The sequence below is a fragment of the Schistocerca nitens genome, chromosome 8 (genome assembly GCF_023898315.1).
Source record: "Schistocerca nitens isolate TAMUIC-IGC-003100 chromosome 8, iqSchNite1.1, whole genome shotgun sequence".
Taxonomy (NCBI): domain Eukaryota; kingdom Metazoa; phylum Arthropoda; class Insecta; order Orthoptera; family Acrididae; genus Schistocerca; species Schistocerca nitens.
In genome coordinates, this window is record NC_064621.1 from 52,188,913 (window position 1) to 52,211,336 (window position 22,424).

Here is a 22,424-nt window from a genome sequence, read left to right on the forward strand (position 1 = left end):
AGCTTCGTCATCTCCACTTCTGTACCCTGAACAAATTCATTTGCCTGTTAGAGATTGTTTTTTAAGCCACAGCAAACCTTAACCTGTTTTCATTAATATTTACAGCCCCTTTTTGTAAGTTATTACTTGAGCCATGCTTTATCAAACAGAGAAGAAAAAATTCCTTCTTTTGCATGTGAATGTTTAATTTGTGTCTACCAAAGATGTTGTGCCTATTCATGCTAAGCATTATCAGTGGTCTATAATATAAAGGAAATTAGTTAATTATACGGATATTGGTGGGATTTCTGTAGTGATCCTTAGCAGCACATTTAAATTATCTAATATTACATATAAAGATGAACCAATGAGTTGCAGATAGCCACATTGAAAAGTCTGCTATTTTAGCCTTTGGCCAAAAGACCTTCTTTAAAAGTAAAAAACAAAACAGTCACACAAGCACAACTCTGGAATACACGACCACTCTCTCTCTCTCTCTCTCTCTCTCTCCACCTTGTCCCTGTATGCTCCCACAAGCGGAACTTCTTTACCGTATCCCACCCCTACCCTGCTATCCCTCCCCCTTCATGACCCAGTCTCCATGTTTTATTATTATTATTATTATTATTATTATTATTATTATACGTATCTGTGACTCCCCTATAGGGTGTGTAGCAACTATCCTTTTTCATAATATTGTTACCTTCCCTCCTGGATTTTCTGTTGTTTGATTCAACCATATATTTGTAAATAGGTAAAGAATTTAAATGAACTGTGAAGAATGATTTCAGATCTCCTATCAAAATGTGTATAATTAAATACTTTTCTTCGTACTACAGAACACTGATGATGTCTAGCATGACTAGGTGAAACAGGTTCAATAGACACAAATAATTCACTTGCCCTCTTTTCCCCTCATTTTGAGTATAACTGGTGCTGGTACTTTTCGCACAGTCTTCTCAGATTTAAGTCAGTGGGGGAAGGGGGGAATATCCAAAAATAAAATGTTCGCTATCAAAATGATGGATTGCTACACACCACAAAGAGGAGTTCTACTTCTGAGGAAGAAGTTTGTCTGAATGACAGGTGTAAAGAAAAAAAAATAAATATTTAAGCATTCAGACAAACTGCTTCCTCAGAAGTAGAACTCTCACACATTCACATGACAACTTGTACATATGTGACTACTGTCTCTTGGCACTAAGGCCCTATTTTGAATGTAATGAAACACTTTTCTCAAACATGAGTATATTTCTTGTGATCTGGCTTGCTGTAAATTTTTTTCTATCTTAATGAGTATCATTACTAGATAAGAGGCTACATTCATTGACTTTCACTGGGCTTTTTCTTAAAATACCCAAAAAAATTTGAGTTCACAAAGAAGTTTCTTTCGTAACTGAGTAAACCAACCAGATCCTTTGATTAAATTCATTTTTTTACAAATTATTAATGACCTGCATAGTTTTTTTATTGTTAACATTAGCTGAACATTTGTTCATGACATTAAAGTGCTATTACAGAAAATATATTGCCCATTGGAGAACAAAGTTTGTCTTTTTAGAATATTCTTAAAGTTTCAGTGTAACATAAAGTTTCAGTGTAATGACGACATTTATTTTTGTTTTAGGAGCGTGTAATATGTGCCCTTTTGCACACAGAAAAGAGGCATGCTTACCAAGCAGAAATGATACGCAACTACTTGGCTTGTGCTCGTGCCCGATTTGAGCTCCAGCAACAGAAGCAGTTACAACCTCGGCAGTCTTTTCAGTCTGAGGCTCATCCTGGTTCTACGGCAGCTACTTTCACTTCTGCACCAAATACAGGAGTAATGTATGGGGCTGGACGCTCCCGCTTCTATGCAACTGAAATGATGCGTCCCTCAGTTGAGACTCTTCCTCATCAAAAGGCACCTGGTGCTTGTGCGAATGGACGTACTCTGTTCCTTGCCAAATCGACATTTTATGATGATGATGAGGCATCACATTCTTATGTTGCACCATCGGTAGGAGAAATAGCACTTCTGACAACTTCCTGAGTTTGTGCAAAACATTTACCCTCGCTTTTTTGATTCCTGCTGTAGAGAGTGATGTGGCATGGTGATATTTTTTCCTATTGTAAAGTTGAGATTGTTCAAGGGTTACTGTTGAAGCATCTGGTTTTCGTAACTTAGACCATGACCTGAAGCTTGTTTTTGCATGTTTTTAAGTGTTCTTCTATCCATATGTGTGGTGTAAAATGGTGGTGTGTGCTTCTGTAATGAAGAAATGTTTAGAAAAGTTTGAGAAATTACCGTGTATTTATTATATTAAAAAAAAAGTGTGTGTGAGGAGGGGGGGGGGGGGGGGGGGGGGGGGGAAGGCTTCTGCTCTGTGACAGCTATTTTGTAACCCAATTGGTACAGAAAGTTCACTGAAGGTGAGTTACTGCGCTGCTGAAGGCAAAAGCAAATCTAGAGGGAACAAGCAAGGATTGCGTGTCATACATCATGCACTGAACATAGAAACACTAGGCCTCTTCTCACCCAGTATGTCATTCAGACATAGTTTACTACAGCATTTTAATCACCCTCCTAATAAGAATTCTATTTTATTGAATGTTGAAATAATGATTGTTTAGCATCCACAAATAAACGGAAAGTAAACAACAGCCCTTGAAAATCTTCACTTAGATTAATGTCCTGCCTCAGAATGATATTGCCACCACTAGTGGCAGGTGTATGTAGCTATGTTAATGCTTATTTACACTGTCCCGCATGTTAAGATAAATTTGAGTGGCCATTAAAATATAACCAAAGATTTGCTTTATGAACTTAATTGAGCTGTAAATAAATGCATTTGTCATATATAGAGTAGTTATTTCCTAAGAATTATAACTGGAAACTGATAGGACTACAAATTAAAAAAAAAAAAATAATTATCAGTGGAAGTTTTTTTATTTAAAGGGAGAATGTCTACAACATGCTCTTTCCTATGTATTGCGCAGTTAAAAAATAGGTGCGGAATATTAACAATACAAAGAAATAGCCTTATAATCGGGAATAACCATCAAGAATAATAAAGAAAACCAGTAAAAGTTTGTGGTCTCATTTGATACAGCAACTTATCAGCCCACATGTGTTCTCCAGTCTTCTCCTTCTGCAGATAGCTTTGTCTAACATGTCTGTGCTAGGATGATTTTTTAATCTAAGACTGTATCTGTTTCATTAAAGTAAATTAAGAATGCACTTAGTGTAAGTGTTTAGCTTCTAGTTTATATGCACCTTGTTGTCTGTGAAAGGTTGCAATCAATTGGGAGTGTGTGTTTGTTGTCAGCAATAACGAAGAGCTTACCAGCTGGTTTAATTTCTACCAAAGTCTTTATGGTACCAAGCAATTAAGAGTTGTATTTAATGTATACTCTGTTAGCTCTCTACCTTTCATTTGTGGATGTGCTGCATGTATTCAAAATATGCTACTTTGGCAGCTATTTATAATACAAGTCAGTTCTTGCTTGTTGAAAGAGGTCATTAGTGAGCTGATCAGCTGGAGGTCCTGCAGATTTGTTTTTAAGGACCATTTGCAAGTATATCTACATCTGTTTTACAGAAGCATAGTACAATTTGTGGCAGAGGGTACACAGGCACCAAAACATTTTTTACCCTTCCTCATTGCAGTTGCAGAAGACTAGCATGAGGAAGGATTGATACTCTTTTTGCATAAGCCTAACTTTATCTACTTTTCCTGGACTGGTCAATGTCATAGTCAGTTTACACAACACACGTGTTGAAGGAAATAGTGAAATTCTGTAGTTGTGTTGGAATGTAGCCTGTTGGAATTTTGAGAAAACAGCTGTCTTCGAAACAGCACTGTCTTTCCGATCTCTTCCCTATTTGAATCTGCTTGCACATCTTACAAAAGAATGTGCTAAGTCTCAACTTGAAATTTCATTTTTATAAAATTACACCATGCTGCCTTAACCTTGCTGTTGATTTCAGTTTTAGAACCTAAATCTTCTGTAGTCACACTTTTTAAGTAATCATTCCAGATTCAGTATGAGCATCTCAGACAATCAGTTTCATATTTACATGTAGATCATACTGAAAATTTATAGTCGTTGTCTTATTGGTATTGAAAGGAAGACCAGATTTTATATCAGCTTTTCTTGTCTTGTCTAACAAAATAAAAAACCATAAATATTATCACTGAATAAGGCAGTATTATTTATATACCTTGAGGATTTTTCAGAGTGATGGAATTTGTATAGTAGGGGTTAGAGATTTTGGTACTTGATGCTCTTATGGTTCATAATTTTCCTTCTGTCTACTACCAATAGGACTCGATAGTTTCCTTTCCATCCATTCACACTTCTTGAGGAATTTCTATCAATTTTGTTTAAACTACATTATGGGATATTTCATGAAGCATTATCAGAGGCCTTTGTTTGCAATCTATAAATTGGATGAAAACATTGTTATGCTGTTCATAACGATTCAGGACAGCATTTCATGCAAAAGATATTTTTGAATCGTGTACAGAAATTATAAATTTTCTGCCTATTCTAGCATGATTGGTGCATGTCTAGACCAAAAGCCCCATTATGGTATTTAAACGGCAATCACTGCATTTCTTTTGTTACTGTTTTTCAGGGATTGTGATGAATATTTGTTTCAGTTTGTCTCCTGGTGCGTCATTTAGGTCTAGTGGCCATTTATTTTCCATTGTAGAGGTTGTATTCATCACTTACAGTATTTCTAACCTGGAATGATCACTTTTGTACCAGATTATCATTTACAAAGATCAATAGAGCAGCTCGAAGTAAAAACTTTACACAAAATTGTTTTCGTTCCTGTTCTCCTTTGGTCTAAACTTGATCTGAAAGATCTCTGTGAACCTGTAACTGAGTTTCTGTATGAATCTCTGTAGTAATTACAGTGAATCTATAGATTTAATGTAGAGATATGATTGAGATTCTTATATAGTTTGTACCAGTTTTCGTGTGTTGTTATAATTGCATAACAAGTAAAATAACTGAATCACTACATCTATGTGCACACTGTGGACAGTGACATGTACAAAATTAAAATCCATTGTTGTATATGACTCATTATTTAAGATATTGAAGACCCTTTTGGAGTACAGTTTTAAAAGGCAACATTTTTCTGCAGCAATATTTATGTCCATGGTATCACCATTTACAATGATGCATAATTAATGAGGAATGTGGACAAATATTCCTCCGATCTTATTAAAACTGCTTGGATACAACTACTATATGTTTGGAATTTGCTTGGGATGTGCTTCACATGCAGTGTATCTTCTGGCTCTTTGTTTTCTGGAGAATATGTTATTTTATAAGATAGTGCTGAAGAAAGAAAATAAGTTTACCATTGTTGTTGTTATTGTCACCTCAAACAAGACACTTCATCACTTTAGATACTGTTTAAAAAAAATCCTCACATTTTATGAGAAATAACTGTACATTAATTTTTCCTCTTTGTGTGCAAAGATCAGTGGTAACTCCAGAATCTCATTACTAATGGGTCATAAATTGTATTAGTAGTGTGTGTGTGTGTGTGTGTGTGTGTGTGTGTGTGTGTGTGTGTGTGTGTGTGTGTGTGTCAGTGTAATTCTCATTTGCAAGGTGATTATGCCATTCTTACACTGAGAAATAAAGTGGAGTAGGAAAGGAAGATAGATAGAAAGTAATATGATGGTTAACAAAATTATGCTTAAAATTTTAGATCATATATGGATTGTAATCATGATGTTGAACACATGTGTGTACATCTTGGACATCTTGCCAGCTGCTGAAACAGGAACAATAGGAAATGGCCTAATAAATAATTGACATATGCATTTGTGTCTCTGGCTTCTGAATTTTTCTGGTGATTCCTCTGACAGAGAGGATACCATAAGAAATGGATAAATAAACATACAGTTTCTAGGCACTTGTCAGGAGGATCACAAGTTTAACAACAGGATGTAAGAGTAGCAATGAGCTATCAGATGATGTTCAAATTGCATAATGCTTATAAGCTTAAAGTACCCAAATGGCAAAATGTGATAAGTAAACTCAAAAGCCACTACAAGTAAAAAAGAAATTTCTTCTTTGTCCTTAATTATATTCCATTTTGTAGCAATACTTGAAGTAGTTACACCTCATCATAAGGTATTGATCATTTGATTCTAATAAATTGTGGTTCTGTGAGAAAGAGGAATGCTTCTCCTTAGAGAGATGGAGCATTATTTAATTTAAACTTATGGACCTTTTTTATTTAGTCTGATCAGATTACTTTTGAAGCTGATTACCAACCATAAGATAACTGCTCTTATTTGAGTCGCACTGTTGGAATAATTTGCTTTCCAGTACCTTGCCTTGATCACAAGCAACTTCCATCTTATGTTTTTCAGAACATTTCCAGCATCAGATCTGTGGTACAAAAGCAAAACCATGTACCGAGACGAGAGAGATGTAACATCTTTCCTGTCTCGTCTGTCGTGTAAATTTATTTGCTTCTGTACAATAGGTAAGATGGAAACATGCAGTATGTTGTTTGTTTATGATCAAGGCAAGTGGTTTTTTTAGTTCTCTGAATCAAATGGTTGCAGGCCTCTTAACTGACTTTGTCAAAAGTGATCAAAACAGAAATAAAGGAGAGGATAATATGAGCCTCACACTTGTACTTCATCAACTGACTTGTTAGTTTTGTCTTGAATTTTGTATTTCCATTGCTACTGCAGTCATTAAGAATACAAAACAAATAAACTGTGTGTGTTAGCAATGTTGTTATGTTGCTTAGCATGCAATGGCACTTGTAGGAAGGGAGCTGAGTATCTCGTTCAGAAATCGTTTGGGTGATTTTTCTTCTCTTGTCTTCCAAACCTAGAAATGTGATGGCCTTGTTAATTTTTAATTGGCTTTAGCCAACCATCTAGTTTCATTCATAATTATAGTCCTCCTTTCATTCTTTGTAGTGTTTAAGACATAAGTACAAAACGAGAGTAAGACTGAAATTCTCTCACGATCTGTTCCCCTTCCCCCCTTTCCCTGCCTTCTCTTGTTTTCTTTCCTTTCCAATACATGCTTTTTATTTTCATTTTGTGCTTGTGATATTTTTCAACTGTAATCTTGATCGATCATGAACTGTTAGCTCATTGTTACTTCCAGTTTTTTCTTTGCACCTTGTGTCTCTCAGGACACAGACTTTGGTTTAATTTATCCTTTCTGCCACTACATTTACACCTTATTTTGTATTCCTGTTCCTTGTGTGTACAATGAAGTAACTGCTTTAAAGTTTGAAATATTGCAAATTCAATCACTTTAACTCCAGTTTGGCAGCTGGTAAAATATCATTATTATTACTTTCTACAATTGCTTTGAATTGATGATGTATAGCTAGCACTATAGGTTTTATCTGGCTCTCGTTGAGCAAACTATATTTCCTGCAGAGATTTTCTTCCAGATGTCACGATTGTGAAATTTTGTTTCTTTAATGATGTCATGCTGTGGAATTGAGACAGTTAATACAGAGTTTGAATTGTTCAGAAGGGAAGACTGTTTCAAATTTTTCAATGAACCTTCTCATATTAATTGTAGTATATGGCTTAATTGGAAATGTTGTATAATTAGATGGGGTAATGACATAAAACATCTGTTCTTGTGTAGAATGTAACACCACAATTCTTGCACTATATTGTGGTTAACTCTTAATCACTATTTTCATTGTTGTTATCACACTGTGTATGTGAATGTGTTTTCATTTGTGTTGCTTTTCTTTTTCCTTTGTTGTTGTGTTTGAAACTATAGTTTTAACAAACATATTTGTGTAATATTGAAGAAAGACATTTATAAGTGTTTAACATCAAAGCTGCTATTTATTTATAGCTGACTAGTTGCAGGCTTTTCCCATTTTCACAAATAACAAATTTTGTATTTTAGATATGGTTAGTACATAGTGTCTTGTGTTCTGTAATACTGAGACTGATAATACATAAAACACATGAAGCTGTTTTGTTACCACCTTTGTTATCAATACCTTCATGCCATAAAGACAAATAGGAAGTGTGGATGTCACCTAAGCTGATTCAGAAGTTAAAACAGCTCAATTGACAGCACAAAAACATCTTGGAATGAGTACGTGGAGGGACATACAGTACTTGATGCAAGTGCATAAAAATAGTACATATTTCACTTCCGGACATTTGAGCAAGAGCGTTTGTGCCTTTCATGTTATCTGTACCACTATCTCCTTTACATAGGTGCAACTCTAGTGCTGTTTTGCAGGTGCAATTTGTGGACTCTGTCCTGAAATTTCACATTGCAGTTTATCACAGGTTTTAAATGTATCTGCCCTAGATTGCCAGAATTTCAGGTCAGGAAAGTTTCTCTTAATGAATTTGTTACAGTGAATACAGTTGACATTCTGCGGATACTCATGTGTAGACCTAGAAACTGCGTGTTAGTTTTTGACCTCGAGTAATGGCTTTCACCAAATGGAAATGAATCAATGAAGGTTTTCGCTCTGCACTTATCCATCTGTATACTTAGATGGTGCATTAGGTTTCCTGATGTCAATATAACTATCACTCTGTTTATTTTTAGAAATTATCACTTGTGTATATATATATTTTTGCAGCCTACATATGCGTGTTCATGAATGTATTTTTTCAAGCCTGAATAGTCACATCTTCCATTTGGGACACTGAACACTGCAATAATCTACCGTCTAGTACTACCTTCACTCTTGTTACTACATTTTCACTGCGTCTTGCCCTCTTCAAGGGAAATAGATTGCATATCCAATCCAGCTTACAAAATTCAATGAGGACATGCAGTTTTGAATCTCTGTTGAGTTCTGTCCATTAGATTTTGCAGTTACACACATTCTGCAAGAATGAATTATAAAGATGTAAGATACCAAATAAATAACCATAAACTAACTATTAATATGATTAATTTTAACAAGAATTTAACATACCTCAAGTACTGGTGGTTTCTTGTCTTCAGATTTTGCACTAGTAGGCTTGATCACAACAATAAAATATGGTCTACTCACTTTAAACAAAGGTAATGTATAGAAGTTTGTCTCATAAATCATGAACTTTATGGAATTCAGAACTGCCAACATTAACAAAGCTAATTTGCATCTCATCAGTGATAATATCAATATGATGCTTAAACTTTTCAAGAGGCCTTGACTGCTGGATTTGTCACCACTGCCATCTATCACCATCAGTTTCAATTCTAAGATGACAAACAGGAATATGTACGCTTTTGAGAGGAAAATGGCATTGGGTTAAAGCATTTTGTGATCAAAAATCTCTGTTATGAACAATTTGGCACTTGCCACCTTCGAGAATTTCACTCTGCAGATGTTGATGCAAAGAATTTTACAATAAGACCTTATAAATAGAACTGTCTACACCAAACACATCCTGTATACAAAATATGTCGCTTGTGGAAATGGGTAAGGCCAAAATAGTCAGCCAGTAAAAATAACAACATTTTTAAATGTCTTACCTTTGTACTGAAAAGTTTATATTTGTGTAAAAGTTACTCACATATTAAAATGTTATTTCAAGAATTATTGAACAGTATTGCATTTAAATTTCAGGGATATACAGTGAGTACATTTGCTTGTACTCCTTCTCATTGTGTTAGCAACATTAACTGAAATTAATATGGGAAGTTTTGTGGTGACTAGGCAAATGACAGATTTATGGAAATAGATAAAATATGATTGTCTCTTGTTGTGAGCATGCTTGGAGTGGTGAACATTTTTGGTAGAATTAACAATTTTATGGAACCTGTAGTGTATAATTTGCTTATCCAGATGTCCTGGATATTATTGTTGATTCACTTTGCTTAAATGCACAGTTTTGTAGAAGTGTATTGTAGTCTCATCACTAGTAAATACTGCAAAAAGTACACAGCCTTGAATGGAGACGGCTTTATTTTTGCTCTCCATAGGGCTATAATCTGAATGGCAGCATGAAATTTGTTTCATAATTTTGTTTGCACTTATGTAGTTCAGCATTTCACTGATTTAACTGTAATTTGAAAAAATATTATTTTTTACAAATGTGTTAAAACAGAAATATATATTTTGTAAAGTATTTTTATCTCTTCAATTAATTTTAATAAACACATTTTCTATTTACCCTTTTCTAAAGTTTATTTACCAGAATACATGAAGTCCAAATCTATCAATTCTGATTTTAAATTTTATATCCTGAATATCCGGTTGTAACTTTTTACAAATGGAATTAAATGCAGACAATTTGTTGATACTATTAATTAGACTTGCCTGTAAATGGTTGCAGGAAAGTTATTATTCAATATATTTTCAATCTTTAGTTTCTTTCATACATCCGGAATTTAATGGTAACGTGTCAATTTCCTGTGCAATATTTACTTTGCTTGTTCATGATATATTTCCACCCAGATCATCTTCCTGCTATCATAGCTCCAGTGCACACATCAATTCTGTATGTTGTTTTTAGGTAGTTCTAAAGTCAAAAATTATGACTCCATCATGTACACAATCCTGCACAAACTTATTCGTTTTTCCTTCTGCCGTGATAACCCTAGTACATATCCCAAGCATTGTAAAGTTTCTGTGATTCATTCAAAGGAGGATTGTTTTTTTAAAGGCTGCTGTCACCCATGCTATATGCATGAAATCTTTGTCTGATGCCATGAAACATGCATGAATCCTTCTGTACACTTTTTCATATGATCCACTTTTGGTGTGAAACTATCTGATTCTGTATCCTTCAGAAGCTACTCCATCTTGTTCCCAACAAGAACACAGTAAAGCAGACATAATGGTGGTAAGATACTGGAATGGTTTCCTTCTCCAAAACATCTTCTAAAAAGTAATTGGATCTCACTGTAAAGAAGCATTTTTCTTTTCAGGCATGTGTTTTACATAAACATAACATTTTTCTTTGACAGTAAATAGTAAGACTTGTTGGGTTTTGATGTGCAGTGTGCTATTTATAGTAGTGCCGTATCTGTACCATAATTATATCATGGTAGAGTTTCTTAGATGGTACAAAGTGCAATCAGATAGTTTCCATTAATATGTTGGTGACATATTTGTGGTCTGGTCTTGTTGTGAAATGGAGTAGTTTAAAAACTATCTAGAACACTTAAACATGATCCAGACCATCATCAAAATTAAGGAAACAGAGGTGGTCAGGCAATTGCTTTCCCTTAATGTTTTAGAAAAGCGTAATACGTGGCTTCTTGTACGGGAAATGAATCTTATAATTGTAACATCCTCACCTTCAGCTACTGTCATGACTCTGAGAAATACTCTGCTAAGAACATATACTCCAAGGCAGGGCAGTCTTGCTGAAGAATAGTTCAACCTGTCTGTAATTGTCAATAAAACTTGATATTCTGAAAAATTGAGCAAGTGGTGCAGCAAACTTTGTTGTTATCGAAATGGAGATAAAAGATCCAAACATTGCATATTTCACATATGGCAGTAGAATCGCTTTGAAAATATGTAGATTGTACTGAAAATGTGATCTTTTTTCCTTCCACCAGTAATTACATGTACTCCACAAGGATAGAAACAGAGTAGGCGTCTGAACATCAGATGTTTAGCATATACAATAAAAATGCCATTTCGTATGACATGGCACTCTCTGAAGAGCATAGGAATTAAATGAAAGGCATACCAGAGATTATAGTGACCAATCAGAACATTGATCACTTTCCATGTAGTCACCAGATGATTTACAACTAGGCCAGTTTTTTTCCAGATTTCTGGGGCAATGCCATTAACATTTTCTAAAATAACATATTGCAAAACCTAATAATTCCTATCTCCAGTATAAGGAAAGACCACTATCAGACATTCAGGTTAGTGCTGAATTAATGGAAATAACTCGTATGAGTTGTAGAGGTGAGAGGGGATGGACATAATTTGCAGGTTTCAAATATGAACATAGATATAAATGATAGAATACTTGCAACTCTGAGAATTTAATGACACGTGGGTTATCTTTACTCACCATCTCATTAGACTTGATACAGTGAGCACAACCAACATTGCTCACGGTTCCTCGAAGAGGACTACAAGGGCAGTAGATTAAATATTTTGCTGGCGAACCCAGCAACCAATTGGAATGCTGAAAGTGTTTTTTTTACCTCTTTTATATTTGTGTGAATAGGTCTGTTACACCCAGTTTTACTGAAACATCACTGCATTGATTCCTTTCCTTTGACAACAATAAAACTTCCTCCGTGCAGTGGTTTTGTCCTTTGCATAAAACATAAATTTAAGGCATTTACGGTGTTTATTTTGTAAGATTTCTCCTATGGAAGGAAGAGCAGCAAATATCAACAGTTACAAAAGGATTTCACTGCCAAGGGAAAGGTATTTACTATCACTTTATGAGTGAAAAAACATATTATGCTCACAGATTGCCCAGTCACCGCTTGACTTGTTGTTTGTCTACCGATTGCTCTGTCTCAGTTTAATCATCCATGATTGTATTGTTCCACTGTACCTATGTTACTGACCATGTTTTACAAATCTTCACCATTCTTTATTGTTGTTGTTTCCATTTCTGTTGTAGCCTTCCTTTTATAAACTGTTACTGTAACAACAGCATCTTGCTGTTCCTTTTCATCTCTCCAACCAGATAGATGTGTTTAGTAGCAGATGTTAATAATTTATATTGTAGAGAAAAGTAAATTGTCAGGTGGGGAAAGGCATAACCCTGTACGAATACAATATGTATGAAACATGATGATGGAATTGGAATAGATTTTGATTTCTAGGGCGAAAACTGACAGTAACCAGTTCAATAATATTTAATTACCTGGTAAGTGAGGAGAGGAAAAAATCTGTTAAGTGAATCTGTGAAATTAATTTTCGATTTCCCTCAGAAAGATATATCCAGATGTCAGTGATCTCTGTTTATAGTGCTCATGCAGAATAAAATATATTATGTCATATACATATGTATTTGTGTGCAGGAAATAGTCAGTGGGAGACACACACATGTGGCAACACTGACTTCTCCACAACTTTCGAAAGCCGGCCACGGAGTGGAACTGCCGCATGTTGAAAAAGCTGGCACTCCATGTAGAAATAATCACTGCCATTTCTATGGCTCGCCAGACTCTGACCACTATTGCTCACGGTATGTACTACATGCACTTCAGATGTACTGAGCTCTGTAGCATTTCATCATTATACATGAACTTGAGTCCCTGCTGCTAAGCTGCTGTTCTCGTGCATACTTTATTTCTTAAGCTGACAGCATGTCACAGTAATGTCTATGGGACAGAACGCAAGAAATTTAGTATGTTCACAGGTGCAGGAATCCAAGTCGTGCAGTGTCCATGATCATTACGGCTTTTAGATGCACCATATAGCAAGTGCCTATTAAAATTTTTATTAGATATTGTTGTCGAAGAAACAATACCACATAAGTGACTCTGTATCGATGTGCCATGTAAATACAAAAATGCATGCAGCTACCGCACACTGGTATTACCTGTTAGTTATCTCTGTATATTGGAAAGCAGTTTTGAGTCAAGGCTTCAGTTGACTGAAGTGAGTAGATTTTTTTCTAGACAATCTTTTCATTGCGAGTGAGTTTGTCACTCCCTTTGGAGTAGGGTATGACAGTGCAGTTTCATTTTATGTAAGAGTGATTGACTGTTGCCAGCCACTACACCAGTCACTAATCCCCTGTAAGTCTTCCTATATTTTGCTGCTGTATACTTCTAAAACTGAATTCTCTCAACAGATAATGGCATCACCCAAAACAGCCTTATAAGCCTTTTGATGCTTCAGTTAGGTTGTATTTCATTTTTTTGCAATTACACAGAAATTAAAATATTTTACTTTGTTCAGCTTAATTTTAATTGTAAAAAATTGCAAGTTCATCATTCTATAATAAAAGCAAGTGTGTGTGCACTGATGGAAATCCAGAAAATCAGAAAAGCCAGTTATGTTGTATTGTTCCTTAGATGACAATATTTTGGTACATTCACTATCAAGTTGTATGTCAGCTACACATGTGAGAACTAAAGTTACTGGACAGTGGGCATAATATGTTGTCTTGAAGTTTGCAGATGACGCATGAGCCATACACCAGCCTCCTCGCTCAGGTCACTAACTTGCTAATACAGAACCTCATGACTCAGCTGAAGCCTGCTATTAAATGAAATTTTAATTACAAAAATTGGACCAGTCAATGGCAGGCATATATTTCCTGTTACAAATGTATGTACTTACCCATTAACCCCAAATTGCTCTTTTGAGTAGGGACATTTAAGCTTGGTATCTGTTTTGTACAGTACAAAAGGAGTGAGTCATATTTTTGAATAGACATTCACCACTTTCTGCAGCTGTACAGGCTAAAACTACACTGAACTCTGATGTATATGCAGTCATCAGCTATGTATGGATGCCTAACAACTCTGCCTGACAAGCTATGCATGTACTCCATGGCACAAATGCACCTCCCTCCAATATTTAAACAATTAAGTATTTTGAGTTTAGATTAACCAATGCGGAGACAGGAAATCACAGGAGCAACTGAAATAGCGCATTGCTTCACTGCAATTTACATTTATTGTAACACTTGATAACAGACCAAGAAAATGTCACGTGTTACACTTTACGGATAATACCACTAGAATAATAATAAACACCTCATTCAGTTTTCTACACTTTAGTTAAAGTTCAGCAGGGGAACACACTTAAAAGTTCTCCCATAAATATAAATATGTGCGTATGTGCATTAAAGAACTGGTTATGAAACAGTCACTTATAACATCAAGGCAGGCACACTCCATGTAAAGAGAAAATAATTAGCAAGTTTACACATGGACTAGAACATTAAAATGAATAACAGGAAAGTGCACCATCCACAACACCTTACGGCGACAGTTAACCTCCAATAAGTTCCTTTCTTTACAATATGACATTAAGTACAGCTCAATAGTAATTAAAAATTTTAGATTCCACCCATATATATATAAACGCATATACTCACATAAGCACAATTACAAACTGGTGGAAAAAAACAATAAATTGGAAATTTACAAATCTATACTCAAAGGAGCCACACTCCATCCAATCCCCCCAAAAATGGCAACTTAATGGCTACCTAGAGTAACAAATTAAGAGTAGCATGCTTATAGATTGACTAGAATAAAGGAATAAATAACACATACACGGTTTCTGACAGCCAACAAACTATGTTGGGCTATTGAGCAGTGATTAATTTAAAATAGCCACAACATACACTAACCAGGTTAGCGGCTTATGTAAAGACAAGCATTGAGCAAGGACCCTGGTCAGAAGGTAATCAAAACTAGCAGGATTTCCTTACACGAAAGACGTGCCAACACATCCGTTCATACCCCAGAATTAACTTAAGAACTCCGTCGTCAGGTCACGAGTGGCCTACCGGGACCATCCGACTGCCGTGTCATCCTCAGTGGATGGTGCGGATAGGAGGGGCTTGGGGTCAGCACACCGCTCTCCCGGTCGTTATGATGGTATTCCTGACCGAAGCCGCTACTATTCAGTTGAGTAGCTCCTCAATTGGCATCACGAGGCTGCGTGCACCCCGAAAAATGGCAACAGCGTATGGCGGCCTGGATGCTCACCCATTGAAGTGCCGACCACGCCCGACAGCGCTTAACTGCGGTGATCTCAGGGGAACTGGTGTATCCATTGTGGCAAGGCCGTTGCCCCCAGAATCAACTAACGCAACATAAATCATTGACACATTTCAGATAATATTTTAAAACAACATACTTAAATACCTTGGTTTACCACAAGCCTTAATTAGTAAACAGATTAGGCACTGTTATTAAAGCCATGCAAATGAGGTAGCAAGTTAAGGTCTACAATTCTACTTTGCCATTTAAAACGCGTTGTGATGAGGAAAAGGAAGAATCCAGCTAATTAACTGAAAGACACTGCTTGGATTCAGTATTTGACGGTGCATTCAAAATCAACAAACAAAGGTGAGAGTCAAGTTTACACTCGCAAATAGTTCACACAGAATGTGTGGACATTAAATGAACTGCTCCTGGCTCAGTCATTTCCACACCGATGAAACAAATAATCTTCGCCGAATTACTGTAGATCTTGGAATGCCCAGTTGCTTGCAAATAACGCCAAATAATGGTCAAAATGTCTTATTTTAAGTCAGACGACATCCATAGGATAGGAGTTTCAATGGATAACCAGCCCTCATCCCCTTTGATCCATCTGCTTCCAAGACAGTAACATTGGCTGCTATCACGGCCTTAACGATGCATCACACCTGACACAAGTCACGCCAAACATCAACAAAATGGCATGGTCGCGTGTATGCTCCCAGATGTCCTCAATTAGAGTTCCTCCTCCAGACCGACGCTCTCTCGCAAATGTAGCAGGCAGCCGGCTGCAGCAATGCCACAGTGCCCTCTGGCTAGTGTAAGGCGACAACAGAGCATGAAGTGGGAGTTTCAAAAGGAACACGCTACAGACAAGGAGGAAATGCGGAGAACCAACTGTGAAATTTTGTCATGGTTCACTCCATAAAGTAAACGCAGTCACTGCAACAGAGAAACATTCATAACTGGCTTACTAAACAACTGATAGATCTCTGAACCAAAGGTACCATTTTGAGGTAAAGGCTACAAAATGTAGTCTGAGCTACATGATTATTTTATGGACACAGCCCAAATAACAGTAGTATTTGTGAAATGAAAAGTGGAAATGTCAAACATTTTAAGTGAAATTTTTTTCACAAAACAAGTTTTCAGCAGTAGGGTGTTCTCAGTACTCCACTGCATATCTTTAGACTTATTCCATGTTCCGTAGCATAGAAAAAAATGTTTTAAGAAGCATTACTAGATGCTGTGTGGTCTTTGTGCAAAGCAGTGCTTCCCTCTGGAGTTCAAAGCCCTATGTGTCAAGGCCTCCTCCATTTAGTTTATGCACAGCCTGGAATGATTTGAAGTGGTAACACAAGTTTTTGGTGAGTGGGCACAGCTTTTTGAGCTGCAAATAGATGAAAATGAAATGTCGTGTACTATAGCCTCCCGTCAGGTAGACCATTCGCCGGGTGCAAGTCTTTCGATTTGACGCCACTTCGGCGACTTGTACATCAGTGGGGATGAAATGATGATGATTAAGACAACACAATACCCAGTTCCTGAGTGGAGAAAATCTCCGATCCATCTGGGAATCGAACCCACTCCCTTAGGATTGACATTCTGTTGCGCTGACCTCTCAGCTACCAGGGGTGGACTGCAAAGAGATTTTAGAACTATAGAGAAGCGAATAAAGGTAAGCAAAGCCTTTGTTCTGCAAGATTTACTCAAGGTTGTTGAATCAGCTAAAATTGTTATACCATTCCCTGTAGTTCCAGTGCATACAGACGATGTCTTTGGGTTGGAATATGTTGCTGAAATATTGTTGTTTATAAAGGTATGAGAGATCTCTGAATGCAGTTTGATCAAAGTGTCTCAACTCGTCCATCTGAAATAGCTATTCAAAATACCTACACTGAAACAGAAGAAAGGAAAAATGTTAATGTATTCAAAAGAGGAAGTGCTATGCGTGATGCACGCTGCACTGCAGTTTGTTTGAAAAACCAACCATATTTATTAGTTGTAAAACTGAAAGACCTGTTGAAAACATTTCCATTTCTTCCTCAACAACACAAGAAGGTTACAGTAAACTTTACCACAAGAATGGAGCTGCAAAACAGAAGTTAATACTGAGAGATCTTTACTTAAATCTAGCTTTGTTATTCTTGTTAAAAACAATTAAGATATGAGAAATGGTTTCGTTGACTAATTCTACTAGTTAAAACATTACTGCTCTGTCAGTAGGTTTTGGAATTTGTACTCTGAAGACAGTCTAAAATACTCAGTATGTCATTATAGACTGTACCTTGTTTATCTATGTGAAATTTTAGCATTGTAATTTGTGTTTCTTGTGTAGATACATCATCATAAACTGTCTCATGTCTTTTAAAATCAGTGTAAATACAGCTAGGAGCTCCTGTTAGTGTTGTCTGGACTGTCTGTGCACTTTTGAGTTGTCTGATGATGGCCTAGAAAGGTGAAAGCTGGTTTGCAATGAAATATAAAATAAATGTTGTAAATATTGTTGTTGGGTTCAAATTAATGATATGAATATAATAGAGGGAAACATTCCACGTGGGAAAAATATATCTAAAAACAAAGATGATGTGACTTACCAAACGAAAGCGCTGGCAGGTTGATAGACACACAAACAAACACCAACATACACACAAAATTCAAGCTTTCGCAACCCACGGTTGCTTCATCAGGAAAGAGGAAAGGAGAGGGAAAGACAAATGGATGTGGGTTTTAAGAGAGGGGGTAAGGAGTCATCCTTCCCTCTTTCCTGATGAAGCAACCGTGGGCCGCGAAAGATTGAAATTTGTGTGTGTGTGTTTGTGTTCATGTTCGAAGACTCAAGTCATCGATAAGCACATAAAGAAGAAGAGAAGCTTTATAGCTTTTGGAAAAATCCTTTAATGGGCTAGAGTAGTGAGTTCATGTGGGGACTGATGGACTGATGGTGACGAAGACATGGAGATGTGGAATGGGAAGGGGTGGCAAAAGAGAAGGGGTGTGTCTGGGGTGAGGTGTTGGGAGTGGGAATAACAGTAGCATATATGGTGTCTTTGCCTTGGTGCAAATCATGAAGATAACATCAATGATTCAGAATTGGACAAGGATTTGGGTTACTGGGAGGCTGTAACGTTCCCTCTTGATGGGCCGTAAAAAGGCTGGCATAAGATCGTGCCATGTAAGTGATTGTAGTCACTGATTTGTCTTCCACACAAAGGAGGATAAGTAGCTGTGTGTAGAGATATAATTGGTAGAAGTTTTAAGGAAACAGATAATGGATTTGGAGTCGGAATGATGTTCGGAGAGGTAGTGTTAGATAGCAGCAAGGCTGTGAACATGAGGGATGTTGGTGTACAGGCAGGTGGTATCGACAGCAATGAATAGGAGAGCACATGATAGTGGGATGGATGGTCGTTAGTTGGTGAAGAGTAATCCCTCTGTCCGTCCGGTCCGTCCGTTTTGGGGAGGGAGGCGGGTATAAATTTTAGGGGGAGATCAAGATTTGATGACAGTAAAGAATTTAGGTGGATATATTATGTTGTGGAAGTTCTGCAGAGATGAAGAGGCTTCCTAAAGTCAGGCTGGTATGAAGAGCTGTATCAACAAAAGTTTCTGGCTTAAGAGCACTACAACAGCAACAGTTTTACATAATAAAGAAAATCGTGATTTATATATTTGCATTGTCTGTCATGTGTGAAATTCATTTGGCTTAGTAATCAAACAGCAGTTCCATTTTCTCTTCAGTGTCTTAAGAATATAATAAGTGATAATGGAACAGATGAATATAAAAAAAAAATAATAATATGCTAATGATGAATGTGGCCCCCTTCCTTTTTAGTCTCTCAATTGTCATAAGTGTTTTTGTAACAGAAGAAATTTTATTTTACAGATGCTATCGTGAGAACACAGTAACTGGTGTGAATACAGCAGCAGTGCGCAGTCTGCAAGTACAGGAAGTCAATCGATAGTGCACCATACTCACTTTTCTGTTCCTTTGCATCCCTAAAAGGGACTAAAACTATGTGTAGCTGTACTGTAAATAATGTTAATGAGCTTTAATGATGGTCAGTATTCCCTGAGAAACTGCTGCATACCATTTCGTAGATAGCATATTTTTAAACATCTATTTTCATATCATCAGAACTGTAGGCATTTAGCATTACATTTGCACTTGCATAACTTTGATTGTAGTCAAAGTTGTGTGCCAGAAGTTATGTAAGATTAATACATAGTTGTTGTCAGTGACAGATATGGAGCCTGTCCATGTTACTGAAGCACCTGCAGGTTTCAAATGAGTACTGCAATCTTGTGATTGGTGTGTTTATTCAAGCATCCTCTCAGAAACCAATTTTTGTTATGATGTTGACCGTAACATCGCTTTGTAATGGCCTTAGACAGATTTATACTGGTATCATGTGCTATACACAATTTGATACTGTATATTGAAAGTGAATATGAAAGTATTTGTGTGTTCAGATAATTTTCATTTCGTGTATCCGTTGTATATAAAAGTAACATGTCTTGGTACTCTGAGTCATAATGGGTAACTTCCTAATCAACTTTTACAGTGCAGTTATTTAGTATCTCTCTTTTGTTTAATGAGTTTGTGTGAAGTTGCAACTGTAATACACTTCTTTGTAACTTATAGCAGATGGAAAAACTGTGCAGTGTTGTGCACCCACATGATTTACATATTCATTATGGTTGTTGGAAGAATTGTCCATCACTGGGCAAATATAATATGGATCAAAGGTAGTGTGGCAAGTTTAGAGGCCCAGAAAGTACTTCAAAGCTATTTTTAAAAAGAAACTATTTAAAAAAAGCTTGTCTCTTGATTAACCCTTAAGGCATCTACCTACCTTATAGCAACTTAACAGGGTATTGTTATGCTCTTTAACCTGAAATATATTTTAAGAAGACATGTGCCTGGAGAGCTTCTTATTGTGATAAAATAGGTTATTTTGAATATCCATATACACAGTTTTGTTCCTTTTAAATCTTGTTTGAATATTAGAACATTAGGATAAATGTTAGCATTTGTACCTGAGTGGTGTTTACACCTGCCACATGTCAGGTGATATAAATTTTTCTTGTTTTTATTGTAAAGGACCATTCAGTCCTTTGTGCTGTTCCAAGCAAGGAAAATTTGAATGTTTTAGTCACTTAGTCCTAATTTTTATTATAAATTTTCATTCACTGGTAGTATCAGGCTTTTAAATGTTGATTATAAAGCTTGATTTTGTGTTGTTGAACTTCTTAGTTATTCTGAATAGTAAAGAAATATGCAGTAAGTGGCAATCATACTGCTTTTGTTATCTAAGTAGTGAAGAACATTAGATTAGCATTAGTACAATGTCAGATGCTCTGGGTATTTTTACAAGTGTTTTAATACTTTTCTACTTAATGTTTAGCTGTAAAAAATTTTTTGATTTTATATTTGTAATGTATGTAATGAAACATGTGAATTTAATCTGTGATAAGACAATGAGCATTACACAATAAGCTTTTAAAATGTTGCATGTAATTAAGTATTAATAGGAACCTCAACCTGAGGGTATTGTCCTTGCCATTGGACATTTGCTTGAAAATGAACCAATCTGTTTTGTATTGTGTAACTGTCTTCCAGTTTTAAATATTGAAAACAATTTGTTGTGTTTTACTTGGAGAATGTATTATGATGTGTTTACAACAAGTGTCCTGACAATATAAATTCCAAAACTGACCATAGCCATAGCTAAAGATATGAGATCTCCTCAGCACACAACTGGAATTAGTATTAAGATGATCTCAAAAGAGAATTACACACACAGTTTAAGATTTAAGAGACTATTAAAAGTAGTTGCTGTTAATTTTTATAGTGTACCCTGATTATGTATCATGCTAACAGTTTCTTAAGGACTATATTGAGAAGTGTAATTTCTGGAAGACAACTGCAACAGATACCATTCAATCATGAATGTTCCAATTGTATGTATAGCACTGATTTATTGGAATGGACATGGAATTTTGAAGAATGTGGGCAGCAGAAATGGGACTGAAATGAGGTGTATCCCATAGCAATAACTGGCTGTGGCAGCTGAGGATGCTGTAGTCGTTTTCTTTTCTTCCCTGTAGAATTCCCTCTGATCAATTTCAGATATCAGATGTTGTGCAATTGTGTACTTTCTATACACCTTAAGAAAGTTTTGGTCTCTAGGTATTAATTTTTCTTATAGGTTTTGATGGAATTTGATCCTGGCTTGTGTATGAGTCTACAAATTCCTGAAGTTATTGTGGGCTTTTTCTCCACTTCTTGTGTCATTTATTAAGTGTTCTTTCTTTGTTGTTTAGCTTTCTTCAAAAGGAGATGTCCACCCCTCTTTTCCTATTGTGTATGAAGTGTTTCTTTCTCTTTGGGGAAAGCAGAGAAACAGCTTCAGAAAGTGTGGTCATGTGTAGGCAAAGTGTGGACAGGGGGGGATGTTTGTGCTTTCAGTCAATGAATAGACCAGTACGTGAGCAAGCTTGATTGACATTGCTTCTAAATCAGTTATCATTAACAGTAATACAATTTATATAACTCGAGTGCCTTCATCTATTTTTCTGACAGTTGCTTTTTTAAGTTTGAAAAACTTTTGGAAAGTAAGTCATTGTTAATTTATACTATGGATAGTAGATAATTAAGTGGTTGTGAAGCATTGTGCAATTTAATGTATCAGCTTCATGCAAGTTCCTGTGAAAGGCTGATTTATTTCAGACAGGAAGAAATGTTTCTTTAAGAACTCTGGTCTGTGATTCTTGATATGTATTTCACTGAATGCAATAATCAGTGAGTTCTCAAACTA

General features: G+C 36.1%; 1 protein-coding gene across 3 annotated transcripts in view; it reads left to right on the forward strand.

Moving 5' to 3' along the window:
• LOC126198985 (OTU domain-containing protein 7B-like) overlaps positions 1-21,259 on the forward strand; it is an 86,087-nt gene extending 64,828 nt beyond the window's left edge. For 2 of the 3 annotated variants that reach the window (XM_049935653.1, XM_049935652.1), the window contains exons 10-12: positions 1,607-1,981; positions 12,955-13,121; positions 19,490-21,259. In XM_049935653.1, coding sequence (XP_049791610.1) covers positions 1,607-1,981; positions 12,955-13,121; positions 19,490-19,568 — 621 coding nt within the window. In that variant the 3' untranslated portion in view covers positions 19,569-21,259. The remainder of the gene's footprint in view (positions 1-1,606; positions 1,982-12,954; positions 13,122-19,489) is intronic. The other variant, XM_049935654.1, reaches the window with a different exon arrangement.
• Positions 21,260-22,424: the final 1,165 nt, after the last annotated feature.